The sequence below is a fragment of the Scyliorhinus torazame genome, chromosome 1, assembly GCF_047496885.1.
Source record: "Scyliorhinus torazame isolate Kashiwa2021f chromosome 1, sScyTor2.1, whole genome shotgun sequence".
Taxonomy (NCBI): domain Eukaryota; kingdom Metazoa; phylum Chordata; class Chondrichthyes; order Carcharhiniformes; family Scyliorhinidae; genus Scyliorhinus; species Scyliorhinus torazame.
In genome coordinates, this window is record NC_092707.1 from 172,816,056 (window position 1) to 172,833,726 (window position 17,671).

Genomic DNA, 17,671 nt, shown 5'->3' on the forward strand with positions numbered 1-17,671 from the left:
CCCCCCCTTCCCCCCCCTCTTCCCCCCCCCCTTCTCTCCCCCCCTCTCTCCCCCCCTCTCTCCCCCTCTCTCCCCCCTCTCTCCCCGCCCTCTCCTCCCCTCTCTCCCCCCTCTCTCCTCCCCTCTCTCCCCCCCTCCTCCCACCCCTCCTCCCCCTCTCCCCCCTTCTCACCTCTTCCCCCCTCTTCTCACTCTTCCCCCCTCTTCGCACTCTTCCCCCCCCTCCCTCTCCCCTCTCCCCTCCCTCTCCCCGCCTCTCCCTCCCCCCACTCCTCTCCTCTCCTCCCTCTCCCCCTCTCCCTCTCCCCCCTCTCCCTCTCCCTCTCCTCCTCCCTCCCCCCTCTCCCTCTCCCTCTCCCCCCTCCTCCTCCTCCCCCCTCTCCCTCTCCCCCCTCCTCCTCCCCCCTCCCCTCTCCTCCCCCCTCCCACCCCACACCCCCCTCCCACTCTGCTTCCTCCCCCCTCCCCTCCCCTCCCCTCCCCCCTTTCCCCCCCACCCCCCTCTCCTCCCCCTCCCTCCTCCCCCCCCCCTCCCTCTCCTCCCCCCCTCCCCACCCCACATCCCCCTCTCCTTCCTCCCCCTCTCCTTCCTCCACCCTCCCCACCCTCCTCCCTCTCTTCCCCTCTCCTCCCCCCTCTCTCTCCCCCCTCCCCCCTCTCTCTCCCCTTCCCCTCCCCCCACCCCTACCCCCTCTCCTTCCCCCCCTCCTTCCAACCCCCTCTCCTTCCCCCCCTCTCCTTCTACCCTCTCCTTCCCCCCCTCCCCTCCCCCCTCCCCCCTCCTCCTCTCCCCCTCCTCCTCTCCCCCCTCTCCCTCTTCCCCCCCCCCTCCCCCCCTCTCCTTCCTCCCCCTACCCCCTCCCCTCCCCCTCCTCCTCCCCTTCCCCCCTCCCCTCCTCCTCCCCTTCCCCCCTCCCCTCCTCCCCCCTTTCCCCCCACCTCCCCCCTTTCCCCCCACCTCCCCCCTTCCCCCCCCACCTCCCCCCTTCCCCCCCACCTCCCTCCCTCTCCCCTCCCCCTTCCCCTCCCCCTCTCCCCACCCCAACCCCCCCCTTTCCCTCCCCCTCTCCCAACCCCACCCGCCCTACCCCCACCCCAACCCCACCCGCCCTCTCCCCTCTCTTCCCCCCTCTCCTCCCCCTCCCCTCCCTCCCTCTTATCCCCTCCCCCTTCTTCACCCCCCCTTCCTTCCCCCCCTCCTTCCCCCCCCCCTCCTTCCCACCCCCCATCCTTCCCCCCCCACCTTCCCCCCCTCTCCTTCCCCCCCCTCTCCTTCCCCCCCCTCCTTCCCCCCCGCTCCTTCCCCCCCTCTCCTTCCCCCCCTCTCCTTCCCCCCCTCTCCTTTCCCCCCCTCTCCTTTCCTCCCCCTCTCCTTTCCCCCCCTCTCCTTCCCCCCTCTTCCTTTCCCCCCCCTCTCCTTCCCCCCCTCTCCTTCCCCCCCCTCTCCTTCCCCCCTCTCCTTCCCCCCCCTCTCCTTCCCCCCCTCTCCTTCCCCCCCCTCTCCTTCCCCCCCTCTCCTTCCCCCCTCTCCTTCCCCCCTCTCCTTCCCCCCCCTCTCCTTCCCCCCTCTCCTTCCCCCCCCTCTCCTTCCCCCCCCCTCTCCTTCCCCCCCCCTCTCCTTCCCCCCCTCCTCTCCTTCCCCCCCTCTCCTTCCCCCCCCTCTCCTTGCCCCCCCCTCTCCTTCCCCCCTCTCCTCCCCCCTCTCCCCCCCCCTCTCCTCCCCCTCCTCCCTCTCCCCCCTCTCCCCTCCCCCTCTCCTCCCCCTCGCCTTCCTCCCCCCCTCCTTCCTCCCCCCTCCCCACCTCCTCCCCTTGCCCCCCTACCCCCCTCCCCTTCTCCTCCCCCTTCCCCCCCACCACCCTCTTCCCCCCTCTCCCCACCCCACCCCAACCCCCCCTACCCCCCACCCTCTCCCCCCTCTCTTCCCCCCCTCCTCTCTCTCCCCCCTCTCCCCCCCCCTCTCCTTCCCCCCCTCCCCCTCCCCTCCCTCCCTCTCCCCTCTCCCTCCCCTCCCTCCCCCTTCCTCCTTCCCCTTCCCTCCTCCTCCCCTCCCCACCCCTCACCCCCTCCTCCCCCTCCCCCCTCTCCTCTTCTCCCTTCCCTCTCACTTTACCCCCTTCCTCTTCCCTCCCTCACCCCCCTCCCCACCCCTCCTCCCTCTTCTCCCATCCCCCCTCCCCTCTCCCCCCCTCCCTCTTCCCCCCTCCCTCTTCCCCCCTCTCCCTCTTCCCCCCCTCTCCCTCTTCCCCCCCCCTCTCCCTCTTCCCCCCCTCCCCCCCTCTCCCTTCCCCCCTCCTCTTCCCCCCCTCTCCCTCTCCCCCCTCTCCCTCTTCCTCCCCCCCTCCCTCCCCCCCCCTCCCTCTCCCCTCCCCTCCCCCCCCTCTCCCCTCCCCCCTCCCCTCTTCCCCCCTCTCCCTCTCCCCTCCCCCTCTCCCTCCCCCTCCCCCCCCTTCTCTTCCCCCCCCTCTCCTTCTTCCCCCCCCTCTCCCTCTTCCCCCCCTCTCCCTCTTCCCCCCCCTCTCCCTCTTCCCCCCCCCCTCTTCCCCCCCTCTCCCCTCTTCCCCCCCTCTCCCTCTTCCCCCCTCTCCCTCTTCCCCCCTCTCCCTCTTCCCCCCTCTCCCTCTTCCCCCCTCTCCCTCTTCCCCCCTCTCCCTCTTCCCCCCTCTCCCTCTTCCCCCTCTCCCTCTTCCCCCCCCTCTCCCCTCTTCCCCCCCTCTCCTCTTCCCCCCCTCTCCCTCTTCCCCCCCTCTCCCTCTTCCCCCCCTCTCCCTCTTCCCCCCCTCTCCCTCTTCCCCCCCTCCCTCCTCTTCCCCCCCCTCCCTCTTCCCCCCCTCTCCCTCTTCCCCCTCTCCCTCTTCCCCCTCCCTCTTCTCCCCCTCTCCTCTTCCCCCCCTCTCCCTCTTCCCCCCTCATCTCCCTCTCCCCCCCCTCACCCTCTCCCCCCTCTCCCCCCTTCCCCTCTTCCCCCTTCCCCCTCCCCTCCACCCCCCTCTCCTCCCCTCCCCCCTCTCCCTCTCCCCCCCCTCCCCTCTCCCTCTTCCCCCCCCCTCCCCTCTCCCTCTTCCCCCCCCCCCTCCCCTCCCCCCCCCTCCCTTTCCCCCCCACTCTCCCTCCTCTCCCCCTCCCCCTTCTTCCCCCCTCCCCCCTCTTCCTCCCCCTCTCCCTCCCCCTCTCCCCGGGGGAGGGGGGGTAGCCCTTGTTAACCTACACTGCACAATACTAGCTTAATTTAAATTAATTTAAACTCCTGAAATTTAAAAGGAGCTGGGCCTTACTGATTCAATTCAATTAAATTCAATTCAAAAGTGTGATCTTCCAGTCCTTTTGTCAATGGTGTTTGCCTATATGTGTGCCACCAAACTCATCAAGCTGTAGTGAGTGACCATTAAACCCTTCCCTCTCTTCCTTGATGAGAAACCATCATGTTTCAGAACTCAATGGAAAATTGAGTCATTGTATCTGGGATCAAAATATTTTGCTTAATTTCTGATCTAATATCATTTTTTAAAAACTGCTGCACTTGTGTACAGATTCTGCTGCATATATTTGTAGTTGATTAATGTTGTTATCTTTAATCTATTGATTATCAGTTCTAAATACTTAATTTGCTTAACTTTGTTTCATTCCTTTGGTTGGGTTATCGCAGTATAAGTTCCATAATATTTGCTCCCCAGAAAAGTTATTCTTGTCTTAATATATGGAAAAAAGATATTATCGAATCTCCAAATAATTAGATTAAAAAGCGGAAGTAAAACTATTGCTGCTAAGCGTCTAAAATGATTGGTGGAATGCATTTATTTGTATTACTGTCAGGCAAGATGCAGGCATATTTTGATAAATAGCCTATGATTTAATCTTCAAAAAGGACTTTGTGACAACAAGCATAAGATAGCAGCAAAGTGTACTGCTCTTGTAGCAGTTAATCACAAAGGTAAGTACATCTGTCAGTTCAATACAAAAGCATTTGTATTTAAGTCCTGGTTTTCTGCCTCCATTGTTGTAGTATTTTATAATTGAAGGCAAATGTTGGACTGAGCTATATTCAAATTTTTGCTTGTTCCTCAATCCTTCCACACCCTATTTCAAAAAGGTGCTAATAAAAGAACAAAATCTTGAATATAATGCCCGTAGCTATAAAACCATGCAGTCTTTTGTTCAGGGAAACTTAACTATGTCAGAGGAATGAAGAAAGTCATAGCAAGGGTAAGTAATCTGGAGTAAAGTGCAACTTTTATCCTAAGATTCATCCTTTTAGCTGCTTATTTAAATGAAAACAACAACTGTTTCTCTATACTAGCATGTCTGATATGAGGCTGCCATTAATTCCTCATGCAGAAATGTTCCTTGGCATTCTTTAAATCCAAGTCACTCTTGAGGCAGTGTATATTTTCTCAGAAAATCAATCGCTTCCAGTAGGCTTTTAACCTGCAGTGCTTTTTTAAAATGTTAATGGTCCAGATTTTGCTGTCAGTGGCAGGTGAATTGTCACTAGTTGTTCATTACACTTGCCGAGAGACAAATCCAGGAATTGAGCACAAACATCAAGGCTGACATTCCAGTGGGAGTGCTGCTCTGTCAAAAGTGCTGTTTTTTGGAGGCAATCTTAAATAGTCTTCTTGCATGAGTAGATGTAAACATCTGCAAGGCTTTGTTTCACAAAAAATGAATAGCTGGTCATCACGTTGCTGCTTATGGGAGATTGCTGTATACAAATTAGCTATCATGTTTCTCACATTACAACAGGGATTGCACTTCCAAAAGTATTTCTAAAGTATTGGCTTTAATGCACTTCAATATGTCTTGTGGTCGTGATAAATGCTATATAAATGCAAGTCTTTTTCCCTTTTTATAGGAAGAAATTAAGCATTGGGAGGGGATTTGAAAACCAGGGTGAGAATTTTAAAATTGATGTATTGCTTAATTAAAATTCGAGGTCACCCCTTTGGGACAGATACCAGGAGAAGTTTTTTTCTGAGGGTTGTACGACTTTGGAACTCTCCGCACCAGAAGGCGGTGGAGATGGGGCCATATAATACTTTTAAGGCAGAGGTAGATAGATTCTTAATAGGCAAGGGAATCCAAGGTTATCAGGAGTAGATAGGATGTGGAATTTGAAACACAAACGGATCTGCCATATCTTATTGAATGGCGGAGCAGATTTGAGGGGCTGAATGGCCTACTTTTGCTCCAATTTCATATGTTCATAACAAAAACATGGATGAATGTTTGATCAGAAGAGCTGAGAGGCTGACTGTTTTGGAGGTAGGAATAGGTAGTTCTAGTGATGACACAAATGTTGGGCATCTTTGGGTCAAATATGGTGCAACGGTTGCAAACAGCCTGGTTTTGCCTTGCAGTTGCCAGGGAGCAAGGGGAATAAAGTCAGGAGCTAGGGTGTATCGCTTGCAGCAAGGGGCTTTTTTGATATGCCGGAAGATGCAGGATCCTTTGTTTGAAAGCTCAAATTGGACACTTTTAAAAAAAAAAAAAAAAATATATATATTTTTATTCTCCTCCTTTTTCACATTTTCTCCCACATTTACACCCATCAACAATAAACAATAATCAGCAAAATATGTCAATCCCCATAATAACAACGATCCCATCCACCCACCAACCCCCAAACCACAGCCCACATGTTTACATAAACAAATGACAAAAAGGAATCCAGGATTACCCATAGTCACCCTTAATTTACACAGCCCCCCTCCCCCCCACCCCACCCCCCCCCCAACTAATGTTCGATGTTATCCAATTATTGAAAGTGCATAATAAATAATGCCCATGACTTGTAGAACCCCTCCGAGCTTCCCCTCAGTTCGAACTTAACCTTCTCAAGGGTCAAGTATTCCAACAGGTTCCCCCGCCACGCCAGGGCACTGGGTGGAGAGGCTGCTCTCCATCCCAGCAGGATCCGCCATCGGTCAATCAACGAGGCGAAGGCTATGATATCTACCTCCGCTCCCGTTTCCAACCGAATATGGCCTCCTGGGGACCAGGGTCCAGTTTCACGCACCACCTTGGAAATTACCCTAAACATCTCCTTCCAGTACTCCCCTAGCTTTGGACAGGACCAAAACAGATGAACGTGATTCACGGCCCCCACCCCCGCAACGCTCAGACACATCCTCTACTCCTTCAAAAAATCGGCTTATCCTCGCCCTCGTGAGATGCGCTCTATATACCACCTTCAGCTGTATCAGCCCCAACCTCGCACATGAGGTGGAGGCATTCACTCTCCGGGGCACCTCACACCAGACCCCCTCCTCTATAGCCTCTCCCAGCTTTGCTTTGATCCCTTCCAGTGATGCCTTATCCTCTTCCAGAATAGCTCCGTACACCGCTGACACTGCCCCCTTCTCCAGTCCCCTTGTCGTCAACACCACCTCCAGCAATGTGGAGGCCGGTTCCTCTGGGAAGCTCTGTATCTCCTTCCTGGCAAAATCCCGAACCTGCATGTACCTAAACTCTTCTCCCTGCTCTAGCCTATACTTTGCTTCCAGCTCCCTCAATCCTGCAAACTGGCCCCGAAGAAACAAATCTTTTAGCGTCTTAATCCCCTTCTCTTCCCATTTCCGAAAACTTCCATTCCACCTCCCTGGCTCAAATCTGTGGTTCCCCCCAAATCGGAATTTCCCTTGACCCTAAACCCAACCCGAAGTGTTGGCGAAACTGCCTCCAGATTTCCAATGAAGCTATTATTACCGGATTCCCTGAATATTTCCCTGGAGCTATCGGGAGCGGCGCTGTTGCAAGTGCCTTCAGCCCCAACCCCCTACACAAACTCTCCTCCGTTCTGACCCACTGGGAATCAACCCCTCTGACCCAGATCCGCACTTTCTCCACGTTCGCCGCCCAGTAGTAGTACAACAGGTTCGGGAGACCCAAACCCCCTGCCTGCCTTCCCCTCTGTAGCAGCACCTTTCTCACTCTGGCCACCTCCCCTCCCCATATGAATGAGGTAATCCTTCCCTCAATCTCTCTGAAAAAAGACTTTGGCAGGAAAATCGGTAGGCATTGAAAAATAAACAGGAATCGCGGTAACACATTCGTTTTAACCACCTGTACCCGACCCGCCAGTGACCGAGGAAGGCCATCCCACCTTGCCAGATCGGCTTCACTCTCCCCACCAAACTAGTGATGTTGCACCTGCGAAGCCTCCCCCACTCCCGGCAACCTGCACCCCCAGATACCTAAAATGAGTCCCTGCTCTACGGAATGGCAGCCCCCCCCACCCCTGCTCCCAGGGACCCAAGGCCGAGACACCACAAAGTACTCACTCTTGTCCAGGTTCAACTTGTACCCCGAGAAAGACACAAATACCCGCAGTAGCTCCAATATTCCTCCTATCGACGCATTCTGCTCCGACACATACAGCAGCAAGTCGTCAGCATATACGGACACCCTATGCTCTATCCCCCTCCGCACTATTCCTTTCCATGCTCCCGAACTTCTCAATGTGATGGCCAACGGCTCAATCGCAAGTGCAAACAGCAGGGGGGACATAGGACATCCCTGTCTTGTCCCACGGTGGAGAGAAAAGTATCTCAAACTGATATTATTTGTGCGGACACTCGCCTTCGGTTCCTTATATAACAGCTTTACCCAGTTCACAAACCTTGGTCCAATCCCAAACCGCTCCAGCACTGCCATCAGGTACCCCCATTCTACCCGATCAAACGCCTTCTCGGCATCCAATGCCACAACTACCTCTGTTTCCTTTCTTTCCGCCGGTGCCATAACAACGTTCAAAACCCTCCTAATGTTCGAAAACAGCTGCCTCCCTTTCACAAACCCCGTCTGATCCTCCCCTATCACCTTCGGAAGGCACTCCTCCAGCCTAACCGCCAGTACCTTAGCCAACACTTTTACGTCCACATTCAGAAGTGATATGGGCCGATACGACCCACACTCCGTCGGATCCTTATCTTTTTTTAGTAACAGGGAAATCGATGCCTGCCCCAAGGTTTGCGGCAACACCCCCTTCTCAATCGCCTCCTCAAACATCCCCACCATCAGGGGTGCCAACCTATCTTTGAATTTTTTATAATATTCCACCGGAAACCCATCCGGCCCTGCCACCTTCCCCGACTGCATCCTCCCAATCGCATCCTTTTATCTCCTGCTCCACTATTGCTCCTTCTTATGTAGCCCTGTCCCCCTCCCCTAGCCTCGGGTACTCCAACCCATCTAGAAATTCCTGCATCTCACGGTCTCCCCGAGTGGCTCTGACTTGTACAATCTCTCATAAAACTCCTCAAAAACCTTGTTAATCAGCACTGGGGCCACCACCAACTTCCCTGCCCTATCCTTCACCTGAAGAATTTCCCTTGCCGCTGCCTCCCTCCGGAGCTGACCTAACATACCCGCCTTATCTCCATGTTCGTAAACTGCTCCCCTTGCTCGTCTCAGTTGGCGCACCGCCTTCCTGGTGGACAGTCGGTCGAAGCGCGCCTGTAGTTCCTTCCTCTTTTCCAGCTTTGCGGGTCCCCATCCTCTGCATACCTCCTATCTACCTCCAACATCTCATCGATTACCCTCTGACGCTCCAACCTCCTCTTTATCCACTCTGGCCTTAAACAAAATTTCCTCACCCCTCACCACCACCTTTAGAGCCTCCCAGATGACTGCCTTCGACACCTCACCCGTACAATTGAAACCTACATATTCCTTAATTACCTTTTCAATTTTCTCACAGAACACTTGGTTCCCCAAAAGCCCCACATCCAGTTTCCACCCCGGTCTCTGCGCTGCCCCCTTCTCCAGCACCATATCCACCCAATGTGGAGCGTGATCTGACACTGCAATTGCAGAGTATTCCGACCCCTTGACTCCAGCCAGCAAAGCCTTTCCCACCACAAAAACGTTGATCCGCGAGTATACCTTATGGACCGCTGAGAAAAACGAATACGCCCGTTCCCTTGGGTGCAGGAACCTCCAAGGGCCCACCCCTCCCATTTCCACCATTAGCCCAGCCAGCGCCTTCGCCCCCCCCCTGATGGGACCAGCGAGCGCGGCCGTGATCTGTCCAACCTTGGCTCCTGCACCAAGTTCCAGTCCCCCACCCCACAATCAGCTCATGCGTGTCCAAGTCGGGGATAGCCCCAAACACCTACCTCGCGAATCCCACAGCGTCCCAATTGGGGCCGTATACACTTAACAGCGCCACTAATCTCCCCTCCAGTGCCCCTATAATTTGGACACTTAATGTTTAATCTATTTTATGGCCCTGTGGTCAGGCATTTCATAATTTGTTTTTTCATGTTTGGGGTTTGGGTGTGCTCACAACACCTTTGGTTGGATTTGAGGATTTTTTTGCTATTCGGTCTTTTCGTTTTATCAGTCTATTGTTCTCTTCCTCTTCTTTGTTGTTGGTCGCGATAATTTTTTTTAAAATAAATTTCGAATACCCAATTATTTTTTTCCCAATTAAGGGGTAATTTAGCGTGGCCAATCCACCTAACCTACACATCTTTGGGTTGTGGAGGTGAAACCCACTCAGACATGGGGAGAATGTGCAACCTCCACACAGAAGCAATGACCCAGTGGCGGGATTCGAACCCGGGTCCTCAGTGCCGTAGGCTGAAGTGCTAACCACTACGCCACGTGACGCCCCCTTGGTTGCAATAATTAAACACTAATGTGACATTGTAAGCTAGGTAAGGTTTTCCAGTTAGGAGTCTCTTAGCTAACAAAGGGGTTAGTTAACAGGAATGGAAATAGAAGACTTTCTGCGGGTCTTCACGATGGACTGTGAGAATGAGCTTGGAGCAGGCAGTTAGTTGTGTTTTGTTAACTGTAGGTTTTGAGATAAAGTATTGTTTTTCACTGTTTCAATATGGTGTTCTTGAAGTGGGGAGGGAGGGGGGTTGGGGAGGAGAGGTTTGTGTCTCCGGGTTTCTCTTTTGTCGAGCCATCTGACTTGGCTCGGGGGCCGTCTTGGGTGAACATCTTTTCAGTGTCTCTTCTTTGGTATCTCTCTTTGGGAATGGCTGACCCCAGATTGAGTGGTGGGAGATCTCCAATTCGTTTGGTTAGCTGGAATGTTCAGGATCTGAATGGCCCAGTAAAATGGCCGAAGGCATTTGCTCATCTTAAGAGCCTAACTCTGGTGTTGTTTTCGTGCAGGAAACCCTCTTGCGTGTCAAGGACCAAATCAGGTTACATAAGGGTTGTGTTTTTAAAAAAATTTTATTCTCCTCCATTTTCACATTTTCTCCCACATTTACATCCATCAACAATAAACAATAATCAGCAAGATATGTCAGTCCCCATAATAACAACGCTCCCATCTACCCACCAACCCCCAAACCTCAACCCGCATGTTTACATAAACAAATGACAAAGGAATCAGGGATTACCCATAGCCACCCTTAATCTTACACAGCTCCCCCTCCCCCCCCCCCCCCCCCCCCCCCAAGGTCTCCAGCTCCTCCCGTCCACTGCCTCTTGTAAAACTCCTCCCCCCAACCCTCGGTTCCTTCCCCCCCCCCCCCCCCCCCCCCCAACTTTCCACCCCGGCTAGACCACTCGGACCCTGTTCTGCCAGGCTCCGATGGCCGCAGCCCCTCCCCCCACCTCACTCCCATTCACTGGCCGGCACAAACCGGCCAGCGTGGAGGCACCCGCCCGGGTCCCTTTCCCACTTGCCCGGCCCCAGGAAAGCCCAAAGATCCCCTTTTAGCACACAAACCCCGCCTATCCACCTACACCCCAAAGAACTCTCATTTCAAGTGAAAGTCCCGTCCCTTCCCTTGTCCAAATATATACCACCTTGGCTCCTTTTCTCTACACCCGCGCGCAGTGATACAAAAAAGAAGAAAATACAGTCATGAGGTTACATCGGCACATGGCCATTCCTCAATTTGTCAGTTCTGCCACAGTCCTTCTGCTTTCGCAAACTCCTCCGCTGCTTCCGCCGTTCCAAAATAAAAGTCCCTGAGCTTGTAAGTCACCCTCAGCTTCGCTGGATATACAATGCCGCACCGCACCTTGCTAATGTACAGTGCCCTCTTCACCCGGTTGAAGGCAGCCCGCCTCCTTGCCAGCTCCACCATAAAGTCCTGGTATACACGTATACCAGCTCCAGCCCACTGCACCACCCGCTTCTGCTTGGCCGAGCTCAGGACCTTCTCCTTCACCCTGTACCTACGGAAGCACAGAGTCACTGCCCTTGGCAGCTCACTCGCCTTTGGTACAGGCCTCCACGACCGATGAGCCCAATCCAGTTCATATCGGGAGGGGTCCTCCCCCTCCCCCAATAGTTTTGCCAGCATCGCGGCAAAATACTCAGTCAGCTTCGGTCCTTCAACTCCTTCGGGCAGCCCCACAATCCTCAAGTTCTGTCGCCTGGATCTATTTTCCAGGTCTTCCATTTTTGCTCGCAGATCCTTGTTAGTATCCATCACCGTCCGCATCTCTTTCCCCATCGTGGCAAGTTGATCACCGTGCTGCAATAACGTCTCCTTCACTTCCTTCAGCGTCTCCCCTTGCTCTCGCACCTCCGCCACTGCGCTCGCCACCTCCGTCCTCACCGGGGAAACCGCCTCCTCCACCAGCACATTCAAAACCTCCCTCATCTTCCTCACCGTCTCCATGCATTTCGCAATCTGCGCCAACTGCTTTTCAAATTCCGCAGCCATCACCTTGGTTATTTCTTCAGCCGTAAGCAGTGCGGCCTTCCCTGGTGCTCCAGCCTCCATTTTTCCTGGTGACCCCGCGGTGACCTTTCCACTCCCCGACGGACCTCCGGCTGGTTTTTTTTCGGCCGTTTTTTTGCTCACCCTCGACATTTTTCTTTGGGTTTTTTTCCCTCCTGTGTCTTCACAGTGCCTCCTCCGTGCCTTCTCCCTGCTTCTGCCGCCTCCGTGGACCCTGGGACCGGGCTTAAAGCCTCGAAAATGCCATTCCCAAGCGGGAGCTCTCCATTGTGCGGCCGCCTCCCGCCCGCCGTCACCCCATAAGGGTTATGTTGGGCTGGTTTTTCACTCCAGTTTTAATGGCAGGGCCGGGGGACGGCAATTTTAATTAATGAGAGGATTCAGTTCTCCTCCACTCAGATTATAGCCGACCCCAATGGTCATTATATTATTGTTTGTGGTCCTCTGGTGAACACTCCGGTAGTCATGGTTGATATTTATGCCCCTAACTGGGATGACACAAATTTTATCAATTCTCTCTGAAACTCTCCCCAATGGACCAGTTGATTTTAAGAGGCGACCTGAACTGTGTTCTGGACCCGAAACTGGATTGTTCCAATCCGAAATCTCTTGTCCCATCTGGGATGGCAGGGCTTTGTCCTCTTTTATGGCACAGATGGGGGGGAGGGGGGGTGCTGAAGACGACAAAGTTGGAGAAGCAGTGGTTGATGGACTTCTTGCTAGAGGTGGACTACCAATACTCGTTGGATCCTACTCCAGAGCTACTGACAGACAGGGAAAAAAATTACAGATCCAGTTTGAGCTGGTATCTGCTGGTAAGGCTGTTGTGTCAGCTACAGCGCTCCAGGGGTATGATTTATGAGCACGAGTTGATGAGCCATCTTCTGGCTCATCAACTCGAACAACAGCAAGCAGCCTCATGCGAGATCCCTAAAATACGCACTAAGGGTGGCAATCCTGTTTCCGCCCCTCTTCCAGGTCAACACAGCTTTTAGATCTTATTACTGCAACCTATATATTCAGAGCCACCTGCAGCATAGTAGTTAGCACTGTGGCTGCGCCAGAGACCAGGGTTCGATTCCCAGCTTGGGTGGCTGCCTGTGCAGAGTCTGCACGTTCTCCCTGTACCTGCGTGGCATTTCTCCGGGTGCTCCGGTTTCCTCCCACAAGTCCTGAAAGACGAATTGGACATTCTGAATTCTCCCTCAGTGTACCCGAATAGGCGCCATAGTGTGGTGACTAGAGAATTTTCACAGTAACTTCATTGCAGTGTTAATGTAAGCCTACATGTGACACTAATAAAGATTATTATTAGACAAATTGATCATGGCTGACTATTTTGATGGTCTGCACATCCCAACAGTTGGGGTGGGCAAGAGCTGAGTTGGATTCCCTGTAATGCCCAGACGAGATTTCAAAATGTATTGGGCTGATGGAACCTGGTAAGGCCCCGGGCCCTGATGGTTCCCCATTCGAGTTTTACAAGAAGTTTTCTGAACAGCTCCCCTTGTTATTGGATATGTTCAATGACTCACTGTCTCGGGGTTCATTACCTCAGGCCCTCACTCAAGCCTCCATTTCCTTTCTCCTTAAGGGGGACAATGACCCACCGAATGTGGATCATACCAACTCATTTCACTTTTAAGCACTGATAAGTTGCTGGCTAAGGTCCGGCTGGAGCCTTACCTCCCAGGTATAATTTTGGAGGATCAAACAGGCTTTGTGAAGGGCTGGCAATTGTCAGCCAGTATACGGCACCTTTTAAACAATATTCTTTTCCCCCCCTCCCCAGCACTGAGCCTGAGGTCATAGTATTTCAGCTGAAAAAGCATTTGACAAGGTGGAATGGGAATATCTATTCCAGATTCTCAGGAGATTTGGATTCAGCCATAAATTTGCCTCCTGGTTAGTTTGTTATATAATTCCCCTACTGCCAGTGTTAGCATAAACACTCTACACTTGGATTACTTCCCCTTGGGTAGGGAAACTCTACAGGGCTGCTCTCTTTCCCCACTTTTGTTTGCCTTGGCAATAGAGCGCCTCCCTATAACATTAAGCGTCTCTGGTCAATGGAGGGATATTTGTTGTGATGGGGTGAAAGATCAGGTATCGCTTAACGTGGATAACTTTTGTACGTTACGGACCCAGCTCCAACCATAGACAACATAATGAAGATGATTAATACGTTTGGCTCCTTTTCTAGTTACAAATTTAATTTAGGTAAGAGTGAATGTTTTCCGGCAAATGCCCCCCCCCCCCCCCCCCCCATGGAACAACCTCCCTCTGTCTCTGGCGGGTAGGATCCAAACAATTAAAATGAATGTACTTCCCAGGTTTTTCTTTTTCTTTCGATGTGTCCCCATTTTTTTGCCTAAATTCTTTTTTATTAAGGTTAAGAAATTAATTGCTGTTCTTCATTTGGGTGGGTAAGAGTCCCAGAAACCACAGTGTTCAGCCCCAAAGAGATAGGCGGGCGGGAGGATTGGCTCTCTCATTTTATGTTTTATTATTGGGCTGCTAACATCCAAAAGGTTTTGCTGTGGATTAGTGACCCCAATTCTATTTGGGGCAGTATGGAGGCTCACTTGTGCCCTACCTCTACCCTTCATGCCATAATTACTGCACCGCTGCCCTTCTCTCCTGCTAGATTTTCTTCAAATCCGGTGGTGACCTTCTTAGGATTTGGAAACCGTTTCGGCGGCACTTTCAGCTCTTTTCCCTGTCTACTTTAGCCCCTATTTGCAACAATCACTTCTCCTTACTTTCTGGCTTGGGCCCTTCATTTAAATCTTGGAAGTCAAAGGGACTTGAAAGTTTTGGGGACCTGTTTGCAGAGGGGAGATGAAAATGAAATGAAAATCGCTTATTGTCACAAGTCAGCTTCAAATGAAGTTACTGTGAAAAGCCCCTAGTCGCCACATTCCGGCGCCTGTTCGGGGAGGCTGGTACGGGAATTGAACCGTGCTGCTGGCCTGCCTTGGTCTGCTTTAAAAGACAGCTACTTAGCCCAGTGTGCTAAACCAGATTAGGATTAGGGAGCTGGCTGACAAATTTCTGTTGCCCAATTCTAGTCTCTTTCATCATTTTCAGATTTGTGACCTTTCCCGCCTGGTTTTTCCTTCCTTTCCTTTGGCTCCGACTTCCTCCACACTGAAAAAGGTTTTACACAGGACGCACTTGACCAAGGCAAGGATGAGTGTTTTTTTTCACAAATGTGGAAGACCGATGTGATCGTTGTTCACTTGCCCCAGCTAACCATGCACAAATGTTTTGGTCCTGCCTCAAACTTGCCAGCTTCTGGGTTTCCTTCTTCAACACTAGATCGGAGATTCTTCGGGCAGTTCTAGAGCCATGTCTATTGGCAGCCATATTTGGGGTCTCAGACTCAAATATTTCGCCCTGGGGTGAGGGCGGACGTTGTTGCTGTTGTCTCACTGGTAGCCCGGAGGCGAATATTGCTGAGCTGGAGATCTCCCATCCCGCCCAGTGTTTCTGCCTGACTAGGCGATTTAATGTCACTCCTTCACTTCGAAAAAATTAAATATACCATCAGGGGGTCGGTGGGGGAGTTCTACCTGAGATAGCAAGCAACCTTTTCTTTCCTTTTTTATGGATCTAGGCACCGTCAGTTATTAGGGTGTTTTATTTATAGTATTTAGGTTTTAGTTTGTTTTTTTATCGGGGAATTGTTAGTCAAAAAGTTACTTTGTACCCTTGCATCTTCGTTGGTTGATGTTATATTGTTAAATATACTTTTTTTTTAAACTTCCAGTATCAGAGTTTGTTCACCAACAGTTAACTTGATGCATCATTGCAAAATATACTGGTACAGGAATGGACAGGCCATAACTTTTTCTGATGTGATTCATGGGTACCTATTGTGTATCCGTCACAACATCAGGCCATTCCATGATTCCATGTGTTTCAATGGTGAGTACTTCAGCATGATACCGATATGGTGTAACTTCAGGGGTGCAGTGCAGTTCAGATAGAAACTTTTGATTTTTGTTTAACTGCACATGTGCAGTCACTGGAAATTGCTGTCCAATTTACTTTAACGATGACCACTACTTCGTCATTATCTTTACTGCAAAATCTGAGCTAAGCTTGTGTGAATGAATAATAATCTTTATTGTTGCAAGTAGGCTTACATTAACAATGCAATGAAGTCACTGAAAAGCCCCTAGTCGTCTCTCAGACGGAGAATTCAGAATGTCCAGTTCACCTAACAGCACGTCTTTCGGACTTGCGGGAGGAAATCGGTGCACCCGGAGGAAACCCACGCAGACATGGGGAGAATGTGCAGACTCCACACAGGCAGTGACCCAAGCTGGGAATCAAACCCGGGACCCTGGCACTGTGAAGCAACGGTGCTAACCGCTGTGCTGACTTTTAATATCATATGTGGTTTATCTTGTGATAAGAATTTGTGCTGCATAACAGTTATGTCAATTTATTAATTGCATCCTTATTTAAATAATCTACACTTCAAAAAAGTACTTGATTGGCTATTAAATGTTTTGAGAAGTCCAGTGATCGTGAAAAGCACAATATAAATGCAAGTCTTTTGTACTCAGCAACCAAGATAGTTACTTTTTAAAAGCAGTGTTAGTGTACTCCATTTTCGTTTGTCACAAAATAAATCTTTCCTCAAAAGTTAATGCACAGCTTGTTACTTTTTAGTGTAACTTGTTTAGAGAAAATTATGTCGACTAAGAAATATATTGATACTTGGAAATGTGTATGCATATTTTAAATCTTTTTTTTCAGTATGTGGGCGAGCCCTGAGACTGAATAATTTGACCTACATTTCATCTGATCTAAATTTGACTACTAAAGAAGTTGCAGGTGGATTGTTTATTTTGTTTTGCCAGCAAGCGGAGGGGAAGGAAAGATGAGAGAATGTACTACTCCATCTCTCCTTGCTCCTTGCATTGCCGCAATTCAACCGGTTGATCATGAAGAACTCGGGACTTGTTCTTCAGACCATTCCTGCCATCTTGAGGATGTCAATCGTCGCAAAATTCTGGAAGAGAACTGTAGGAAATTTACTAACTTGTTGAAACCTGAGCTGATTTTTATCTTGTGTCTTCCAGTATCTGCAACTGCGTTTTACAGAGCTCAGCCAGTCATTGAATTTATGTGTGAGGTGCTAGACATTCAGAACATCAATGAGCAAACCAAACCACTGACTGACTCTCAACGTGTAAAGTTTACCAAAGAAATAAGAGGTAATGTGCTGAGTCCAAAGGAAGATTCAACACTTTTCTTTAAAGAAGCAATTTTGTAATAGGGATGGTTCCGCTGTTTAAGGAGAGGTGGCCTAATTTTTATTTATCTTTTTAAATCTATTTCATTCCAACCATATTCAAAAAATACAAACATAAATAATCCAGGGAACACTCACCCCAACTCAGTTTTACAGTCTGTACAAGTCCCCACCCCGCGACGAACAATTCCTCGAACATGGCCCTCTGCTGAACCTCTCAATTCAAAAGTAATTTTCTCAAACCAGAGGAAATCGTACAGATCACGGAGCCAGGCCTCCACCCCCGGCGGCATAGTCGACCACCATTCCAGTAAAATTCTTCGCCGGGCAACCAAAGAGGCGAAGGCCACAATGGCTGCCTTCCTCCCCTCCATCAACTCTGGCATCTCCGATAACACAAAAAACGCCACCGTCGGGTCCAGCTCGACCTCCACCCCCACAATCTTTGCTAGCATCCTGAACACTCCTGCCCAGTACCTCTCTACATCTCACAGCCCCAAAACATATGTGAGTGGTTTGCTGGTCCTCGCCCACACTTCTCTCATTCATTTGCCACCCCCTGGAAAAACCCACTCATCCTCAGCTGAGTCATGTGCACCATGCACCACCTTAAACTGCATCAAGCTCATTCTCGCACACGAGGAGGTCGAATTCACCCTACGTAGTGCCTCACTCCACACTCCCCAAGCTATCTCTCCTACAATCCCCCCCCAATCCTTCTCCCATTTCTCCTTGATCCTCG

The 17,671-nt window shown here is 51.4% G+C and overlaps 1 protein-coding gene across 2 annotated transcripts in view; it reads left to right on the forward strand.

Annotated features, from left to right (window-relative positions):
• The window catches only part of ago4 (argonaute RISC component 4), a 146,956-nt gene that overhangs the window by 70,319 nt on the left and 58,966 nt on the right, over positions 1-17,671 (forward strand). For both annotated transcript variants that reach the window (XM_072501152.1, XM_072501153.1), the window contains exon 6: positions 16,757-16,891. In XM_072501152.1, the coding sequence (XP_072357253.1) occupies positions 16,757-16,891 (135 nt within the window). The remainder of the gene's footprint in view (positions 1-16,756; positions 16,892-17,671) is intronic.